The sequence below is a fragment of the Rhinolophus ferrumequinum genome, chromosome 3 (genome assembly GCF_004115265.2).
Source record: "Rhinolophus ferrumequinum isolate MPI-CBG mRhiFer1 chromosome 3, mRhiFer1_v1.p, whole genome shotgun sequence".
NCBI classification, from domain to species: domain Eukaryota; kingdom Metazoa; phylum Chordata; class Mammalia; order Chiroptera; family Rhinolophidae; genus Rhinolophus; species Rhinolophus ferrumequinum.
Window position 1 is genome coordinate 101,218,823 of NC_046286.1, and position 20,276 is coordinate 101,239,098.

Here is a 20,276-nt window from a genome sequence, read left to right on the forward strand (position 1 = left end):
CGTCTTCCGCGAGGGGCCCTTGTGCGAGGAGCCTGGAGGTGAATGCTATTTTCTGGACACAGCCAAGCTCTCTGGTCACAGCCAGGGTTTCTCAGGGCACCACCAGTACTTCTGGGCACAGCCAGACTTCCTGGACTTCTTAGGGTACCACTAGTCTCCCCGAGCACAGCCAGGGTTTCTCAGGGCACCACCAGTACTTCTGGGCACAGCCAGACTTCCTGGACACAGCCAAGGCTCTCAGGGCACTGCCACTCTCTCTGGACACAGCCAGACTTCCTGGACTCAGCCAGGGCTCTCAGGGCACTGCCACTCTCTCTGGACACAGCCAGACTTCCTGGACACAGCCAGGGCTCTCAGGGCACTGCCACTCTCTCTGGGCCTCTCAGGGTACCGTGCTGGAACAACAGCGGCTCACAGACAAGGTGCTTACATATTCTCGATGGCGGCCGGTCAAGACACAAAAGCAAACATCCACCAGTTCCACTACATGGTGGTATGTTCCCAAACAAATAGTCAAGCTGTCCATTAAATTAAGGATGGAAGGCAATTCCCCAATAGTCCATAGTCATTCGCCAGGGCTGTCCTGAGGGTGAGGGATGACCTTGACCTCACCCTCAGCTCCCACGGATGACTCAGCAAGCCTTTCCTCCTGGGACTACAAGTCCTGCATCCGGGCTGCCTCAGCAAGCACTTCCCAGCCCACAGGGCCGCAAGGACCTTCGCTTTCTCTGGCCTCTGCTGGTTGGGGAACCGTCCATGTCTTCCCACCCCTCCACGGGGGTCCAGCTCTCAGGCAGCTGCTCCTCCTGGTCTTCCTGCAACTGAGTGTTCATAGGCACAAACTGCTCCACCGTCCTTTGGAGAGCTTTGGCCGGCACCGTACCCTGGTCGCTGCGCCATTTGTCGTGCCGGGGATCCTGCGGACTACGCCAAGTGTCATGTGGGGTGTCCGGCGGGGTCTCTGGTCCCACTCCCCACACAAGAACGCAGGACATGGTGAGGCCAAAAAGGAACACCCACGGAGCCATAGGTAGGGGAGTCACACCACTATACTCTCGCTGGCGGCTGGGTTGGAGACACAGGAACCAGGAGCCACACAATTCTCAACCCTCACTGTGCAGCTTGCAGGCTCAGCCACCATCTTCTTTCTAGCTTCCCCCTTTTTTCCTTTTTGCTACTAGCCTAGCCACGGCAGTTATATTCATGGCTAATGGCTCACTGGTTACAGCTGACGGCCAACTAGCCACAGCTGCTGGCCATTTGATCACAGTCGATGGCCATTTACTACCTGAGCCAGCACCTTTCTATGTGAGGCCGAGAGCCTGGAAACTGCTTTTTGGGGCTCTGTCCCCACAGTGGAAGAAGGGTGGGGAAGAAAATACAACACTGGGGTGTTCACAGAAGGGTCTGAGATGGTGGTGAGATGCGTGTGTCCCCTGGTCATGGGTACGGTGGTCCCGCCTTCTGCCTGGGTGGTTCCCCACTGCCCAGGCTCGGCCAACCTGGCCCTCGCGCCTGCGCTGAGGGGGCGGTGGGCGGGACGACCTGTAGTTCCGCCCCCGGGGTAGTCTATCAGCGGTGGGGAAAGCTTTGCCTCACTCGGCGGCAGCATCTGGGACCACAGCAACGCGTGAAGTGGTCCTGTGGCAGGATGAGTGCAGACTCGGTTGCCGTGGTCATTGTCTCCGCGGCGCGGACCGCCATAGGTGAGTGGCCGGTGGGCCCGGCGCGGCCGCGGGGACCCCTGGGACGCCTGGGACCCTCAGAAACGCCTCACGCTTCCCCCGCGGCCGGTCTGACAGCCCCGCCCCCCGTCCGGTGTGGGTCTTTCCTTTCCGCGTGCTGATTGGCTCCCCGGGTAGAGCCACCGAGCCGTCCGACTCTCCCATTGGCTGGCGGAAAGAGGCGCTCCCTCGCGAGCTCCCTGTTCGGCCTTGTCAGCCCTGTGGCCATCGGCGTTGTGGCTGTAGGGGCGGGGCTGCTAGGTGGTCTCAGCCGGAGCGAGGGTCAGGGGAATTGCGCGTCGAACGAGGATTACTGCAAATTGCCTCCGTCTCATTAGTGCTGCAGTTTTCAAAGCTCTTGGAGGCTCGGGAAGGTCGCCTCCTTTTGTTAGGGAATCATGGCCCATTCGCTGGAATTTGAGGAAAGGACGGGCAAGCTTTCCGCGGGTCCGCGACTCCCCGAGCTCTGGGACTCGCCTGCCCGGGTCTCGGTTGCTGCGAGTCACACGCGCTCCGCTTTCAACCCAGACAAGCTGCGGTGGGCGCCTGGGCTGGGGGAAACGCCGGGTCTGCCCGCGCGCGCCGCGCCGTGGGCGGCCCCTCCGTCGCCCTCGCGTTCCCTTCTGTTCTAGGCAGCTTCAATGGTGCCTTGTCCACCGTTCCTGTCCACGACCTGGGCTCAGCTGTCATCAAAGAAGTCCTGAAAAGGGCCGCTGTGTCTCCCGAAGAGGTGTCAGAGGTCATATTTGGGCATGTTTTGGCAGCAGGTAACTAACCTCAGTGACTCGGACGGAGGTCAGGTTTATTAGAAGCAGCCCACCAACGACCTGCTCCCTCCCGCCCCAACTTTCGTTCTTGCGTCCATACATTTGCTTAGGGAGTTTCTTCTGTTAGAATTCTTTCTGTCGCCTCTCTGCCGAGTCCCGAGAATAGCTTCTCTGTACTCAGTGTCATTAGTATGCTTTTCCTGAAGGAACCTAGACCACCATCCTCCACCGTCCGATTCATTCTTTACAAGCAGGGCCGGCCTGACCCTCGGGCGAGTATGCACGACCCTCCATATTTCCCGGAAGTGTCACACATTCAATAAAAAATGTATTGATTTCCTCTTTTGTGCCCTGCACTGGGCTAGGTGCTGGGAACAGGGCTCCAACGACACAGGTAACGTCCTCACCGCCATGGGTCTCCCTTCTGAGCAGGTTAGGTAGGTTCCGCTTCATTCTCCTGGCAGAGAGGTTAGACCGTTCCTGGGATGGGCACAGGTGAGTCACCCATGTGCTTCAGTCTCGGCTGCTTTAATAGACCAGCAACCCCTGACAGTTCCTAATTAGTTAGTTATAACTAGTTTTTTGTTCACTCGGTAGCATAACTTCTACTTATTTGTAGCGATATTAGGTATTAGGCAATGCTCAGTAACAACCCACCTTTGTCCTTACCCTGAGACCTGCCCATTTTTCTTTGTATTTACTTTGTAGTTTTGTGATTCTTCTTCCCAATTCTCCTTTCTCAACTTGTCCCTCTGGGCCTTAAGGTCACAGCTTACCACTTTCTCATTACTCTTCAAGGCTTTAAGTATGAGTGCCACCCTCAGGCTGGCTACCTTCAGTCACTCCCTCCTTTCTTCCTTCCCAAACCCCTGACTCAGACTTACTCAGTTGTCTAGGGTTCTTAACTACTAGTTTATCTTTTCCACCTCTCACCTCTATAATATTTCCACATAATTATAAAAAAATTAATAGCTATGTTTATCGAAGTCCTGCTAAGTGCTGGGCCTTTAAAGCACTGTACTTAGTGCTTTCCTTTCATTACCTCATTTAATCCTCTCAGTAAGTCTATTGGATTGGATTACCTCCATTTACAAATGAATAAATGAGATTTTGAGAGATAAGTAACTTTTCCAGGGTCACAGCTTGAAGTGGAGCTAGCCCTTGAACCCACATCTGTCCTCCTTAAGCCCAGGTACCCTCCACAATCACATAACATATTTACTGAGCACCTGCTATGTGCCAGGTACTGTTCTATCAGCAAGAGATAAGCAATGTTCATATCAGAAAGCCTCATTGTCATGGAGCTCATGAGAATGATGACTAAATGCTAGACTACTAATTATGTTCAATGCTCATTTGTTAACTCTAAGTACCTGAAGATGAGGATTATGAATAAATACGTAAAAGTTTTATAAGGAGTTATTTACTTAAATGCATGTATACGAAGTATGATTAAACAATACAGTAATAAAAAAACTATTACAGTAAAAGACACATTGCCGTTAATCCTCAAAGTGCTCCCACTTGCTTGGAGCACACTTATCCTATCATTCTTGCCACTTTCTGAAGCAGTTCTGGAAGTCCTCTTTCATGAGTGTCTTTAGTTGTGTTGTCATGGCTGCTTCGATGTGCTGAATCATTTTGATTTTGGGGGAAGAGCCAGAAGTCGCACGGTGCCAGATGCAGTGAATAAGGTGGGTAAGGACACACCGTGATGTTTTTATTTAACAGAAATTGCTGTATACCAGAAGCGATGTGTGACACGGAGCATTGCCATGATGGAGGATGATTTATGGCACTTTAAAATACACCTCAACTGTAGCTCATACCTGCCTGACTATACCGAACAAGTTGAAACTTGTCATACAATGTTACTAAGGTTTGATGTGCTGCTTCCTATATTGAAGATCCCTGCCTTTCTGTTGAATGGCACTCGGCAGCAGCATTCACCATATTTTGTATTCACGATGTAAAGTCTCCATGTCACACATTGCTTCTGATACGGCAATTTCTGTCAAATAAACATGCTGTGTCCTCATCCACCTTATTTACGGGATCTGGCACTGTGCGACTTCTGACTCTTCCACAAAGTCAAAATGACAATGAAAGGTAAACGTTTTGAATCGATTCACAGTATCGAGGCAGCCATGACAGCGCAACTAAAGACACTCATGAAAGAGGACTTCCAGAGCTGCTTTAGAAAATGGCAAGAATGATGGGATAAGTGTGTTCGAAGTGAGGGGGAGTATTTTTGAGGGGGATTAATGGCAATGTGTTTTTTACTGTAATACAATTTTTTAAATTTACATTCACTGTATTCTTTGATTACATCTCATAATTCATTGTAGCTTAAAAAGCAGGAACCTTAAATATTGTCTTTTCTTATTAACTAGGGTCCTATAAGTTTAATTCAGAGAATATTTTGATACTATTTTTTAAAATATTTTTCCTGCAGCTATTCTCAATGTCTAGTTTTCAGTTTCTAGCCTAATCCCAGATTAATAACAGTGAGTGATCTCTAAAAATCTCTAAATTTTTGTCAATGACACATTCGTTAGTTTTTTTTTTTCCCAACAAACTCACCAAGGAAAGGGGCTAAGTATGGATATATCTGGAATTTGCAATAGTGTATAAGTATAAATTGTATAAACATTGACCCTTTGATAACAGACAGTGGTGACTGAGGATGTTTGAAACTTTCAAGTCCATCCCTCTCTCTGCTTCTTTGATTAAATTAAGTGTGTGATATGTTTCTTCCCTGAAGGAATCCCCCACAGTTGACTTCTAGAAAGGTGTTTGTCAGTACTCATGTTGTACATAACTTGTTACATGACCAGTTAACCATGATGTGAATATTAAGCAAGAAAACAAGTGCTTCTTGTCAGAGGTTTACCTATTTAAGTAACCCTCTTATCTTCCCCTCTATCTTAAGCCATGATCACAGAAGCACACAGCCTAGTTAGAAACATGAACAATGCCCACATTCTGCCCTGTCTTTACAAGGGAGTGTGTGTATATTGAAGCCCTATCAAAATGTCAAGAAGACAGTTCCTTCTTAACGGATTAATAACTTTGTGGAGAAGAAAGCTTATATTCATAATGTGTAGAACAGCACAAGATAATATGTACTTAAGACTAGACTGACAGATGTCGAGTGTACATAGACCTTTTTGCCTCTGGTGGAACTGGGCTTGGCTTGGCAGCGGCAGGTGACCCAGCTGGCAGTCGCCTGATTTTGCATATACTTCTACCCAAACATTTTATTTTTCGCTGTGATTACTATGTGTTCCTTCTTCTAGGTTGTGGACAGAATCCTGTTCGACAAGCCAGTGTGGCTGCAGGGATCCCCTACTCTGTTCCAGCGTGGACCTGCCAAATGATTTGTGGGTCTGGCCTAAAAGCTGTGTGCCTTGGAGCACAGTCAATAGGGATAGGAGACTCCAGCATTGTGGTTGCAGGAGGCATGGAAAATATGAGCAAGGTAAGGCCTCTGAAGAGACGGTTTTCACTGACCTCTTGCAAATAAATTCATGTCCATGCCATAGCGGAGTAAATTGATGCATATCAGAGTTGGAATCAAACAGTAAACAAATGAACAAAAAAATGGATTCAGTTTTGAGCCCTACCTGAAAATTATTTTCAACTTGGATGGGAAATCAAGGTTGAAGAAAAAGCCTATTAACCAGTGTGATTAGAACAAAATAGTGTTTCTAAAATGTTACCAAAGTGTTGGATACTTTCTGAAGTATGCCTATAACATTAGTTGGTAGATATCCTTGGTCTTACATTTCTTACTCATTGAGAGGAAAGGTGAAAGACAGATGTTGCCACTTACCTTCCTGCATGTGACAAGGAGGACCCCAGGGACCACATTTTTTGTTGACCTTTCGGAGACATAGAATGTAGAAAAGAGGACCATGGAGTGGTGAGGTGCCCTTCTGAAATAGGTTTGCCAGGTGGCGTTTGTTTCACTAAGTTCCATCGCTCAAAGTGGCACGGCGGAAAAGGAGGTTTACCTCTTTACGTAATCCTCTTATCTTCCCCACTATCTTAAGCCAGGATCACAGAAACACACAGCCTAGTTAGAAACATGAACAATGCCCATTTTCTGCCCTGTCTTTACAAGGGAGTGTGTGTATATTCAAGCCCTGTTTCCTACATATAGTTCAGGGTCAGGCATTACTGAGGCCCAGGAGAGGGTAGGCTGAAGGTAACCAACACAATCAGTGATTCTGAGGGGACTCAACTAATATCTGTGTAGTACTTTAAGAGGTGCTTGCTTTTATACGTGCAGTCACAACAGCCATTACAGGTGGATGGTGTCATTCCCAGTGAAATACGCTGAGGCCCAGAGCCAGGATTCAAATACAGATCTCTGACTCCAAGTTTTCCCATGGTATTATAGCTGCTGTTACATTGGTAGGAGTTAACAGCACTCCCTGTCCAGAAAGCCCTCCCCCTCAGTTAATTAAACAACCTGATTATTCTCACTTTGGGCACACGTCTCCCATCAAAATAAGTATCACATCGTTAGTATCACTTAAGCCCTTAGATGAGCTCTTCAATTTAACAGATAACTAGTTCCCTCTTTGGAAAGAATAAAGGAAGGTCTTAAGGAAATAGGGCACAGAAGGGATAGGTTTGATGGGAAGTGTACAGGTAGGAGACTAACAGGTTCCCAAGAGTAGGCAGGGTGGAGAGGTCCGCTGCTTCCAGCGCTTTTTGGGCCCTGGACCCTAGGTGAGGAAGAGGATGGGCCAGACCTGGGGAGAAGGGTCACCAGGGGGACTAGATGAGGACTGAGGGACCACTGGGTAGTTTTGAGTGGAATCCTAAGGGAAGGACTAGTTACAATCAAGCCTCAATCCATATGTATTGTTTCCAGGCTCCTCACTTGGCTCACTTGAGGACAGGAATCAAGATGGGGGAAACACCTCTAATTGATAGTATCCTCCATGATGGACTTACGGATGCATTTCACAACTATCATATGGGCGTTACAGGTGAGGCAGACATAGTCGAAATCATACTTACTGTAAAAAGGTTAAAAATCATATAGTAATTGACTTCACAGGTGCTTTCCTCATTAAGGGTAGGGACAATGTCCTAATCAGTTTGCATCCCTGATGACAGGGACAGTTTCCCTTTGATGAACTGAAGTGAGGAAATAACCCTTTATGCTTTGTGAATCCTTGTTTATTAGGGAATTTTAAGAGGTGGGAAGAACCTCAGAATTCTTCTGGATCAATCCGTCATTTTATTAGATGAAGAAAACAAGGGCCCACAAATTGTGGTTTTGTGGTAGAGGCAGTATCAGAGATAAACGAGTATGTCTGGTACCTAACTGTATTCTTTGCATTACACAATCAGGTCTTCATTAGTCACCCATCTAGAAGGCTTCTGTGGTCTAGGTTTAAAGAAACAAACCCTGAGAGGTTGAGCACCTTGCTCAAAGGCATGTGGCCATGAGTCTGGGTCATTGAGCAATATAAATCATGGCTGAGATAATACAAAAGGGCAAGATTCCAAGCAGAGGGAACAGTGTGCAAATCCAAAGAGGGAGGGAAGGGTGTGGAGATGTGGGTAACTGAAAGGCTCAAGGCATCTCCACCACTGCGAGTGAGAGCCACAGCAGACAAGCCTGGAGGTCACGGGCAAACCATGGAAGGCGCTGTGTGCTGGACCAGCCTTACTTGTCCTAATGTCTGGGCCAGAGTTTCTCAAAGTGTGATACTCCAACTAACTGCCTCAACAACACCAGAGATAGTCATTAAAAATTCAGCTCTCAAGCCCTTTCCGAGGTGTCATGAGCTGTTTTGCATCCTTCCAAGTAACTGGCCCCTGCTCTCAAAAATATCAAGGGTAAGAAACACAGATAGTCTGAGGAACTGTTCCAAATAAGAAGGAACTAGAGATTGACAGTGAAATATGCAGTGCATGGTCCCGGACTGGATCCTGGACTGAACAAATACATTAGCTATAGAGGACATCATTGGGATGACAGGTGAAACTTGAACATGGATCAAAGATTAGGTACTAGTATTGTATCGATGTTGAATTTCCTGATTTTAATAGCTGTGGTTTATGTATGAAAATGGCTTTGTTTGGGGGAAATATTTGAAAATTTAGGGATAAAGCACTATGATATCTACAACTTTCTCTCAGATAGTTCAGAAAGAGAATGCTAAAGCAATAGGGGCAAAAATAAACAACCGGTGAACCTGCACAAAGGAAATTTCTGAGTTTAAAATTATACAGAAAGGAAAAGAGAGGAAGCAAAAAAAGAAAATGGCTTGAGTCACTGCAACATTTCCATTGCCAGTGGGAGGCAAGATTGCCAACACAGCATGTCTCTCAGCCCACCAGTGAGCCTGCTAGTGTTGGGGGGGGGAGGTCAGTGCTTGTTTAGATGTGACAAACTTGAGCTACCAAAAGCCAGTTCCTGAAAATGTGTATTGCTTTTATTTTTTCTTTCGCAGCTGAAAATGTAGCCAAAAAATGGCAAGTGAGTAGAGAAGAGCAGGACCAGGTTGCAGTTCTGTCCCAGAACAGGACAGAGAGGGCACAGAAAGCTGGCCATTTTGACAAAGAGATTGTACCAGTTTTTGTATCTTCTAGAAAAGGTGGGTAAATCATGATTTAAACATTAGCATTGTTATTTATAGGGAAGAGGAATATATCCAAAAGAATAATATATGGGACTTTATAAATTGTCTTAGTTATATCTTGCAGGTTGCAAAGAAAAGATATATCCTGCATACACCTGAATGTGGGTTGCAGGTGGGAGGTGTTTATGGGGTGAGGAAACATGGGAAGCTGTGCCAGCATAGAGCGGGTTTCATGAGAAAGAGGAGCATTGGCTCATGGGTGTCAGGAGGCATCAGCTGACCTTTTGCCCTTACAGGCTAAGTCTCCTCAGAAGTAAACATCCATTACCTCCTGTTGCTTCTGTGTGCCTTTCATATTTCTTGGGTAGACCTTCTCGGGCCACTCTGCTATCACCTAATAGGGAGTGCTCCAGTCAAGTTCTATTACTGATAACTGACATCTTTTATGAGATTGGCTTTGACACTCCCCCATCCAGTCCGTTGTAACCAGCCAAGTCCTATATCCCAAACCATAGCAACATTTTGTACAAAGAACTCCTGGTAACTGATTTCCTCAGAAAGAGCTATGGATATGGAAATAATTTTTATTAGTGTGTTGTTCCTATCGGAATGAAAGTATTTCTAAATAAATCTTTCTTCCAAATAAAAATCTTAAGGTATGATGTCTGAGGAATCTACCATTCCTAGCATGCTGACTACCATTGGCTCTAATTAGCCAATTGATTTTCCTTTTTCCAGGTCTTACTGAAGTTAAAACAGATGAGTTTCCTCGCCACGGAAGCAACATAGAAGCCATGTCTAAGCTAAAGCCTTACTTCCTTACAGATGGAACAGGAACAGTCACCCCAGCTAATGCTTCCGGTTAGATTTTTCTGTTGGGGGAATCCCTAATTCTACCAAGTTAATACCTTTTTAACAGTTTCATCTCATTAGCTATTTATATGCAAATTACTCTAAGACCTCGTTTTAGCTGCTTTATAGAGGAAAAGGTCATAGTTCGTATTTGATTAATTTCTCCGTATTTATTGACAACTATATATGCGAAAATAATGGATACGGTTTCTCAGTATCTTAACCAGATGTACATATGCAAAAGCAAATTAGGGGACCTCTGAGTTTACCTTTATACTTTCCAAAACCAGAAACTCCCAGTACCTCCTGTGAGGTCCAAGCTTTCATTTCGTTAGTCTCCTCTCCCCCACTGCTTTTATCTTTCAACTTTTTCTCCCATTGGAATGTTCTGTGGTCAGTTATGTCATATTGCCCAACTTACCTATTCAACTACACTGTCAAGTCCAAAATATGGCAAATGGCTTTGCCAAGATGTGTTAATAACTTAACTCGTGTCTTCAGGTGTTAGAGAAAGTAGACACAGGTACATAAGTACCATTATTTTAGAAATCAAGACATTCATATTTTACAGGAGTAAATGATGGTGCTGCAGCTGTGGTTCTTATGAAGAGGTCAGAAGCTGATAAACGAGGGCTTACACCTTTAGCACAGATAGTTTCCTGGTCACAAGCAGGTGTGGAGCCTTCTGTTATGGGAACAGGACCAATTCCAGCAATAAAGCAAGCTGTGAGTGTGTGTAATGTTGGTGTCTGTCCTTTAGTTTGTTGATACCTTTTGGAGACTACAAGACCAGTAATGTTATTCTGTATTAAGTTCTGCCCTCTTTATACTGGGGGTGCCAAAAAATATGTATACAAGTGGACACTTGGGTCAATGTTGCTCAAGCAGTAGTTCGCCATAATCAGAAGTGTCTGGATGCTGATGGTAACCACTGAGCACCTCTTGTAATTGCAGAAGTCATACGTGACTTGCATTTTTCTTTTTTGATACATATTATTACAATTTTTTTTTCCTTAAAATGTATATACATTTTTTTGGCCCCCTTTGTACTTTGTCAGATCCTTTCCGCTCCAAAATGACAGGATTGGGCTGGATTTTGTTTTCATATTTATTCCTACCAGGTTTCATTTGCTTTGTGTCCCTTTTGATAGTCTTCCAGCCTTAAATGAGCTCTTACCAGTCTCTCTACCTCCCACAAAAAGCAGCCAAGTACAGTCGGATCATGCGCTTTTTTGCTAGATCACCTTTCACACATAACAGATGTTACTGGTTCAAAATCGAAGATAGTTTAGAATTTCCAAGTTTTTTATCCTTAACCTATTAGAATTGGTGTCATCAAGGCAAAATGTGTTACTAGGCTGCTGTAGGAACAACCCAGTGGGTTTTTAGAGATCCTTCAATATCACACAGCATATTCTATAGCTACAATGAAGAATGGTTCCACCTGAGTTTTTAGACCTCTTCCATTAATCTTTCCTTTAGGTTGCAAAAGCTGGTTGGTCACTGGAAGATGTGGATGTATTTGAAATAAATGAAGCCTTTGCAGCCCTCTCTGTTGCAATAATTAAAGAACTCGGATTAAACCCGGAGAAGGTAAACGTGAGCAAGCACTCGAGAGAGCTTGCAAATGAACATTCACAGTATCAGTTTAAGATTGTAAACAACAAACCATGTGTAAGTAGTTAGGTAGTATGTCCCAAGTACTGGCTATACAGTGACGGGTGGCTACTAAGTTCCTGTTGGGAGTTCACTTATTTTGTTGCTTCCGAAGGCAAAACTCCTTGGTTCATTAATTTACTTCTATCACTAACAGGGCATTTTAAGCCTTTTAATCTAATAAGGGAAGGAGTCAGGATAGGTGTCACAGGTATAAATCAGTTCCAAAGCATTAAAATACTGAATTTGAAAGGGCAGCTGATATTACTGGTATAACATTAAGAGGAAAAAGTAGGATTTTAACCCCATATTCATAGAATGATAAATATCTTTTTTCCCCTTAGCTCAACGTTCAAGGAGGGGCTATAGCCTTGGGCCATCCTCTTGGAGCATCTGGCTGTCGGATTCTTGTTACCCTGTTACATACAATGGAGCGAAAGGATGCGCGACGTGGTGTTGCTGCCCTATGTGTTGGGGGTGGGATGGGAATAGCAATGTGTGTTCAGAGAGGATGAAACTGCTTAACAATTAATCATGCTTATTACTAAGCTTGAACCTCACTTCTTTCTAAACTAGTAAGGCACGAGGTTATATGAAATCAGAGGACCAATGTGAAGATGGAAGCCATCTCCCACTTCACAAGAACCCAAGGTTTGACAGCTCATTGTACTTTAATGTGTAATACGGAAGGTACAAGACAACTGCAGCTAACATTGTTATAAATAAAAGAAATCTGATCAGTCATCAAGGGCTCCTGAATGAACAGCATCTTCATAACCTCCATGTTTATCATCTTTGCTTTCTGGATGTAATTTAATAAGATCATCAATCCGAAGAATGGTAATTGCAGCTTCTGTTGCAAATTTCAAGCTCTTTACTTTAACTATGGTTGGTTCAAACACACCTGCTTGTTTGTTGTCTCGAGGTTTACCATTGACCAGATCAAGACCAATCCTACAATTCAGGAAAAAAAAAATACTAGTAAATAGCCTCTTATGTAACACATTCTCATTTCATCCCTTTAATTTTAATTGATTAGGTGGCTCATTAATTCCAGCTACTCCATATGTCAATCTTGGGACCTTATGGTAGATCCCTTTAAGACTAAAGTAGCCGATTATAAATAACAAAATTAGCACTGAATTGCAGAAAGGCCTAGATGATACTCTCAACATCATTTAGTATCTTAAATAGCCTCCCCTCTACCTCTGTGAGACTGTGCCGTAGGTGAAGTGACTCTCCCTAGAGCTCAGGATAACCTAAGACATCAATGCTAATAAAATCACTAGAAAACTGACACATGATACACAGGTGACAATGAAAAACACAGGGAAAGTTGTATACTTACCATTTTAGATTTTTGCGTTCTGGGTTGACTTGAGCCTCATTATGAAAAGCTCTTAACTTTGCAACCAGATCAGTGGAGTCTTGGGCAGCATTAACTGCCAGTGTATTAGGAATAACAAGGAGAGATCTTGCAAACTCTGCAATAGCAAGCTGTTCCCGAGAGCCCTAAGAAGAAAGACAATGTGTCTTCACAAAAAGAAGAAAATTAAAGCCCACAGCAACAGATAAGGTCTCAGATGAAGTATACTACCAAAACGCTAGAGATGTTCTTACCATGCTGGTTGCATAGTTTTCGAGGTATATGGAAAGGGCTGCTTCTACTGCGCCCCCACCTGGAACCACAGATTTTGACTCCAAAACTCTCTTCACCACACACAGAGCATCATGTAAGGAGCGCTCCATCTCATCACACATGAAATCGTTTGCCCCACGTAAGATAATTGACGCAGATGTACGAGCCTTAGTGCTATTAAAAAAAAACAGTGAAATTCTTCAAAGTACTTTTCTAGAATAAGTCTACAGAGGAATTCACAGTAAGCACCCTGATTAAATCCTGCTTCCGTGACATATGGACATGATAGCAATGTTTAGACCACACAGAAGAGATGAAACAGTTATTTCACCTCAATTTACTGTGGCCCAATGTTTTTTTATCCCATGCGTATAACTGCTCATATCACTGAAAGACTACAGCAGCAAATAAATGGGAAGGTGATCCATTTTGATTCATTAACAAAATATGTATAGCTTTATAATTTAGAAAGCTCTTACTTTTTGATCAAGATCAGTTCATCATCACAAATTCTCTCCTGGACCACCTCTTCTGCTTGTCCCAACATGGAGGCTTCAAAAGTTTCTTCGCCTTCCAAATTGGCCAGGGTTGACAGAATAGTTGCTGTTAAGGTAATTACCAAGATCTGTGAATATTGTTCTCCCATGAATATTTTCATATCCTTTCTTAGATTCAGAAACATTTATAATAGTGACATAATTATTAGGCTGGTGCAAAGTAATTGCGGTTTAAGAGGTTAAAAATTGCAAAAACCGTAGTTTTGCACCAACCTAATATTTAAGGTTTTTAGTTAGACATCAAGCTTTTTGTCCTAAGTTGGAACTGTCATTTTGAGGTGAAAAAAATTCCAGTCACATGAAAAATGACTCTAGAAATATATTTGTAACACAAATCATTAAAAGGAGTAAGAAGTAAAAATGGTTATGTTTTTGAAGCTGCTTAGTGCTGACATTCCATTATGAAGAGATGGTCATGAAGTATGCCTGAGATGGCAAAAGACATACCTCCAGAAGCTTTAGCAATGCGTTTAAGATCCTTTTTTAAAACTCTTCTAACTGCCATAGCGCCAGTCTCCACAAAATACTTGAGACACATGTCATCAATTCCCCCAGTGGTTAGAATAACGTTAGCACCAGTTGCCAGGATCTTCTGGATTCGCTCCTTGGTGATATCTGATTCTCTGCAGATAAAATATTTGAGTTGTAACCCAAACTTCCATTAAGTATATTTCACAAACAACTGCAGATTAAATTATATTAACCACCCATTCCTTTCTATGACCAGAATTTAAATCAGTCCAATTACAGAGAAGTTCAAGGAATTAAAAATTACCACTCAGTTCTCACTTTCTCTCTTTTGAGCTCCTAACCAAGAATTAGAAAGGAAACCGTGTCCCTGCCTTCAATGACCTAGCAGGGAGGCAGACTCAACCCAGTCCCAGGCAAGTGTTTCTACAGTGTAATGCAGAGATTATACACAAGAGGCAGAAATGCAGCCTGGCAGGAGGGACAAGGAAAGACTGAAGGCCTGGAGTCAAGAGGGGTCCAGAGTTAAAATTGCAGTTAGGACCAAAAAATGAAGAACCTTGTAGGCGTGTTGAAGAGTATGGACTAAGTTTAATATTTTAAACAACAGTATTATCAAATCTGTTTTCAAAAGGATCTCCTGATGTCACTGTAGAAACTGCAATGGAAAGGTGAAGGACAGGAAAGGAGGCAATAATTGGAGATACAGATGACCAGAACAGAGAAGTCTAAGTATGGCTTGGGTAGCTGGGAGGTTCAGCCACTGACTCCTGGAATAAAATAAATCCTAATAGGTTGGGGGCAGTATGAGAGTTCAGTTTTATTTGAAGCCCCTGTGTTATTCAGGTGAAGCTATCAGGAGGCAGGCAGACATACTGTGTGTTTCCCCGAAAATAAGACCTAGCCAGACGGACAATCAGCTCTCGTGCGTCTTTTGGAGCGAAAATTAATGTAAGACCCGGTCTTATTATAATATTAAGTCCAGGTCTTATATAAGACTGGGTCTTACATTAATTTTCACTCCAAAAGACGCACGAGAGCTGATTGTCCGTCCGGCTAGGTCTTATTTTCGGGGAAATACGATAGTAACTGCTTAACCATGTTAAGCACTGTTAACCATGAGATGCAGTACTCATTTCCGTTAGTTTGCCATCACCTGCTCTAACAAGCGTAATTTACAAACATCCCTTTTCAAAGTCAAAAACAATCTCTCAACATACCTCTGTCTAATCTGGTCCAGTTTTTCAGGGTCTGTAATAACTACCTGTACACCAAGCTTCATTTTTGTTTTTTGCAGGCTGAAGTCAAGGCAAGCAATTTTTGCATTAACTATTCTCTTGGGCATGCCTGTAATTGAATATAGTATTAAGTTACTTTATAGTAACTATTAACAATGCTACATTTTATAACGTCTATACTTAAAGTGTAATAAAAAGCAACAGAGATAGTAAACTATGTTGTATGTAAACACAAATTCAGATTTTGTTACATTAAGCCTTAGAAACAAATTTTTATGACATTAAACACATGTACTTCTAACTTGCATTTTCCCCAAGTTATACGTGCTTAAGTTACCAAAGAGAAACTGACAAAGTGATATAGTTTCCTGTTTCTCTGGGCTTCCTTAAAGAACAGGAAGTGCACAGCTTGGAGAGTTCACCTAAAGATGAACAGTATGCAGTCCTCAAAAAGCTAAATTTAATCTTTAGTCCTCTTGTTATATGACCAGATCCCGAGCCTTACCCTGGGATCCCACCACACAGTTGAGTGCATAGCCATTGATGAGCAGGCTCTCCATCTGACTTCTCCCGTGGGCTTTCAGAATATTAATGGAAGTGACTGGATAGCGAGGCTGGCCTCTTGCATCTGTGTATTTAGTAGCAAGTACAGCATCTACTACCATATTAGCAAAGAAATCACCATTCCTAAGGCAACAGTTAAGGAGAACAGACTTGCAATGGACAATGTGTGCACACGAAAATCAAGGGTAATTCAAAGGCACTTCCTTTTTGCAATCTCATCAAAGAAACAAGCATTATTCATGCCACCAAAATGCTAGAGTACTATCTGCAATTCATACAACTTTTACACACGCTTTACCTTTTCCCCTAGAAAAGCAGGGAAGGGAACAAGCAATTTCAATACAGCATCACCTGGCACAAAACCAACGCAAGTTCTTTATGGACCGACCATCACAAGGATACATTCCAAGGACTTTGGATGACATGGATGTCTTAGCAGCATTAATCAGGCAATCCCTTCCAAGATCATCTGTGTTAATAATTAGATTTTCACTGATATAACGCACTGCTTCCCTGTGAGGGAGAAAACACTTATAAATTCATTATTCAAACTTTTATCAGTGTCAAAACGTCATAGACACCAATTTTCTGTTCAGCCATTTCATATAGGAGGAGGACACAAATAAATCCTCCCTCTTCAGATCATGGCAGTCTTAATCTATCCCATAAGCATAGCCACTAAAATCTATCATTAGGAGAAAATGTGGTAGTCAAATGGGAAAAAAAGATTCTGGTACTGGCCCTACTTCAAATGTTACTACCTAAATGCTAAAATACAATTTTCCCCAAATAAAATTTAGTCATTAAACATTGAACAGTTTCCAATTATTACATCAAATAACATAAAATTATCTCCAAATGCAGACAATCTTACTTGCAAGCAAGTCGATAGCCACTAATAACTGATGTGGGATGAATTTTCTGTTTGACTAGTTCATCTGCATTTTTAAGAAGTTCTGCTGCAATAATTACCTGTTGAGAAAACATTCATTGCTCTAATATTAGTCTGTCACTCAACATGCACAATGCATATGTAAAAACATCAAAATGATCAGATATTATTCACCAGAATGGTGATGGCAGTGAAATGAATAACTATTAGAAACCTGAAAAAAGATAACTAGTGTTCAACACACAAATGGCCAAAGCCAGAAAATGTTCTGGCTAATAAACTAGCTCTGCAGTAAAACAGTAAAGGACTATACTATATATCCATTACCTTTAAAGATTAAGTACACAACAGATGCTAAATGAAGAGTCCAACTATTCAAATGACCTGTACTATGGTAGGTTATTTATTACTTGGTTTATTTTAAAAATCATACAAAGACATTAAATTTTTTTTTAATTAAAAAGACTTCATTAATTCTGGCTGATTCTTCTAGAGGGAGGTTATAATCATTTTATTAAAAAAAATCATAAGTTACTTGGTCAAAGACCATTTTTATTATTTCAGACGAGGTAGATTCCGTTCTCTCATGGCTTGCAGTTTAATTTAGAAATACCAACATTTCCTCCCACAAACTGTTTGTTTCTTTAGAACAAATTATTATTTGTTCTTCACCAAATAGTGCTTCCCCTACATCAATGTGCTGATGACCTTGAAGTTTATGTCATGCTATTGATCACATTTACTTTTTCATACTCCCATTTTGAACTCATGAGATTGCCTTGTCAGCATTTAAAATATAAAGACACCTTGTTTTTGTAAGCTGGTAACATTTTTTTTTTCTTTAGATAATTACAAAGGGAAGGCTTTAGAAATTTCCAAGTCTCAGGTCATGGGGCAGGGGGGACACAACTTTTTAAAAGAAACTACCATGTTTCCCCGAAAATAAGACCTAGCCGGACAATCAGCTCTAATGCGTCTTTTGGAGCAAAAATTAATGTAAGACCCAGACTTATAGTAAAATAAGACCGGGTCTTATATAAGACCCAGACTTATAGTAAAATAAGACCGGGTCTTATATTAATTTTTGCTCCAAAAGACGCATTAGAGCTGATTGTCCGGCTAAGACTTATTTTTGGGGAAACACGGCATTAATAAAATTGTTATGTATGAATACTGTTATAGTTGAGGGAAAAAAAACTCATAAAACTTGTGAAAACATTTAAAATGAGGGGACCACATTAAATCATCTCAAGTTTCTTTTCTATTTAAATTGTGCAAACTAGCTATAACCATTCAGCCTTCAAATTGTTTCTGAATCACTAACCAAAAAACACATTACATTTTCTCCCTCTTAAATATGTAACTTGTTTCTGACTCAGAAGCAAAATAACTCACTATGGCTTCACTTTCTGAAAGTTTGATTTTTAGGAAAACAGTTAGTATTTAGCCATCTACCGGGCAACTACCTACCACAGAGGTAGTTCCATCTCCCACTTCTTTGTCTTGCAGATCAGCTAGCTCACAAAGAACTTTAGCTGCAGGATGTTCTACCTCCAGTAACTTCAGGATGGTGGCACCATCATTAGTAATGGTTACATCCTAAGACATTTGCAGGGAAGAGAAAAACAATTATCTTACAGAAACAGGATATCCTAATTAACACAACCCCGTTATGATACACATTCACCTTTAGCACATCGTCCTCAAATACCAGCACTCTGATTAAATACAAAGAATTTACACAGCAAAATATTTAAGACCTATTCTTTCTATGTAAAGTAAAAACATATAACTGTACTTACACCAATATCATCCACCAACATTTTATCCAAGCCAACTGGACCAAGAGAACTTTTTACAATATTGGCAATAGAAGCTGCAGCCATAACTGTATAAATGAAAAAAATAATGAAATTAGAAAAATCCACCACTTCAAAGGACAATCATTTCAACCTAAAGAAAGTAAATGACATCCAACAGCTTCTGAATTTTCCAAACATACAAATCTGACCTAATTATTTAAAAAATTAGCTATTAAAAGTTTAATGTGTGGGGGAGGGAACTAGCAAAATTCAGTTTGAATTCATCTGCAAAGAGGATGCCAAGTATTTTGTTTTAAAGGGCTTCCACTTCATTGCCTCATAGAATAAAAAGATAATCTAATCATAATTTTGGGATCCACCACTTCATACATAAGATAAAAAGATATACTATGTCAGACTTTTCCTTCAGAAACTGCTAGTTTTTAAGTCTTCACCTGTGAATCAAAAAAGTGGGAACCCAAAGGTTCTGACTTGGAATTCATTCAAGACAAAAATTAGCAATCAGGTAACAGTAAGACAAAAATTGAGAATCTGTCAAATAACGGTAAGACTGACAGGCATCCATGACTTCAAAGTTAAACACTATCAAAAGAGGCTCAACAACAAATGCTCGTACTGTTTACTAGAATAAATTCATATTAAGTATCGCTTATGCTAACATCCAACTGAAATTTCGTCTGCTATTTTTATTTTATGCTGTCAGCGATAGGGGAGGTAAGAATTGGGTCTGGACATGGGGACACCCGGCATCTACTACAGATAATCGGTAGGGTACAATGGGCAAGTCACTGGCCGTCTGCTCATCAGTGAAAACGAGCAGTTGAAACTACTCTTTTCTGGTCAATGGTCCTAAACCGAGACCTAGAGATTGAGAGTGACGCTCCTCTGGTTAGAATCGCAACAAAAGGGGAGCAGAGCAATCGGACCAAAGAGGACTCCAGGCGTGGCCGTCACGTGTCAGTACCGGGGACTCGCTTCTCCAACATCAGGGCCTGAGCGTCCACTGCCAACCACTTCCCTCCCGCGCAGTTCTGAAAAACGTGCCGGTCCGCCTAGGAGTGGCCAAACCGCCGGGGGTCGGACACGCACCCCACCCCTCAGACCCTTTTTTGGGGAGAGAAAGAAACGCCAGGATTGTAGCCACGGCCCGAGCAGGATGGGCTGGGGTTGGGGGGGACCGCACCGCTGTGGGCCCGACACAGGCCTTGCCCGCACTTACCGTTCTGGGAGCGGATCGCCTCCCCAGTGCTGCGGTCGCCGAACACGGACAAAGGCCCCTCCATCTTCGTGGCAGGGAACACGTCGAGTTTCACTCACACCGTGGACAATTGGCGTCTCGGTCTCTGGGCCGGGAGGCGGCCACACCAGCGGCAGCGACAGCGTGGAACGGGCCTAAGCGCCGCCACAGGGGCTGCTGGGAACACCGCTCCTCGCGGGGCAGGGCGGGAAAGAATGGGAGGGAAGTGAGAAGCCGGAAGAGGGTTCAGC

The 20,276-nt window shown here is 42.8% G+C and overlaps 2 protein-coding genes and 2 non-coding genes across 4 annotated transcripts; 1 reads left to right on the forward strand and 3 right to left on the reverse strand.

Moving 5' to 3' along the window:
- Positions 1-1,571: 1,571 nt before the first annotated feature.
- Positions 1,572-12,352, forward strand: ACAT2 (acetyl-CoA acetyltransferase 2). The gene is made up of 9 exons (XM_033102324.1): positions 1,572-1,706; positions 2,357-2,491; positions 5,791-5,972; positions 7,377-7,494; positions 8,971-9,114; positions 9,838-9,960; positions 10,523-10,677; positions 11,434-11,544; positions 11,952-12,352. The coding sequence occupies exons 1-9, from the start codon at positions 1,652-1,654 to the stop codon at positions 12,120-12,122; spliced, it is 1,194 nt and encodes a 397-aa protein (XP_032958215.1). The 5' UTR covers positions 1,572-1,651; the 3' UTR covers positions 12,123-12,352.
- TCP1 (t-complex 1) lies at positions 12,264-20,216 on the reverse strand. Its single transcript, XM_033102311.1, has 12 exons — positions 20,008-20,216; positions 18,768-18,853; positions 18,436-18,564; positions 16,948-17,045; positions 16,476-16,586; positions 16,015-16,196; positions 15,492-15,618; positions 14,251-14,426; positions 13,726-13,849; positions 13,228-13,420; positions 12,956-13,119; positions 12,264-12,561 (listed from the first exon to the last, which is right to left on the reverse strand). The coding sequence occupies exons 1-12, from the start codon at positions 20,069-20,071 to the stop codon at positions 12,345-12,347; spliced, it is 1,671 nt and encodes a 556-aa protein (XP_032958202.1). The 5' UTR covers positions 20,072-20,216; the 3' UTR covers positions 12,264-12,344.
- Positions 13,536-13,665, reverse strand: LOC117020914 (small nucleolar RNA SNORA20). Its single transcript, XR_004422749.1, has one exon. It is a non-coding gene; the product is annotated as a small nucleolar RNA SNORA20 (small nucleolar RNA).
- LOC117020917 (small nucleolar RNA SNORA29) lies at positions 16,656-16,795 on the reverse strand. The gene has a single exon (XR_004422752.1). It is a non-coding gene; the product is annotated as a small nucleolar RNA SNORA29 (small nucleolar RNA).
- Positions 20,217-20,276: the final 60 nt, after the last annotated feature.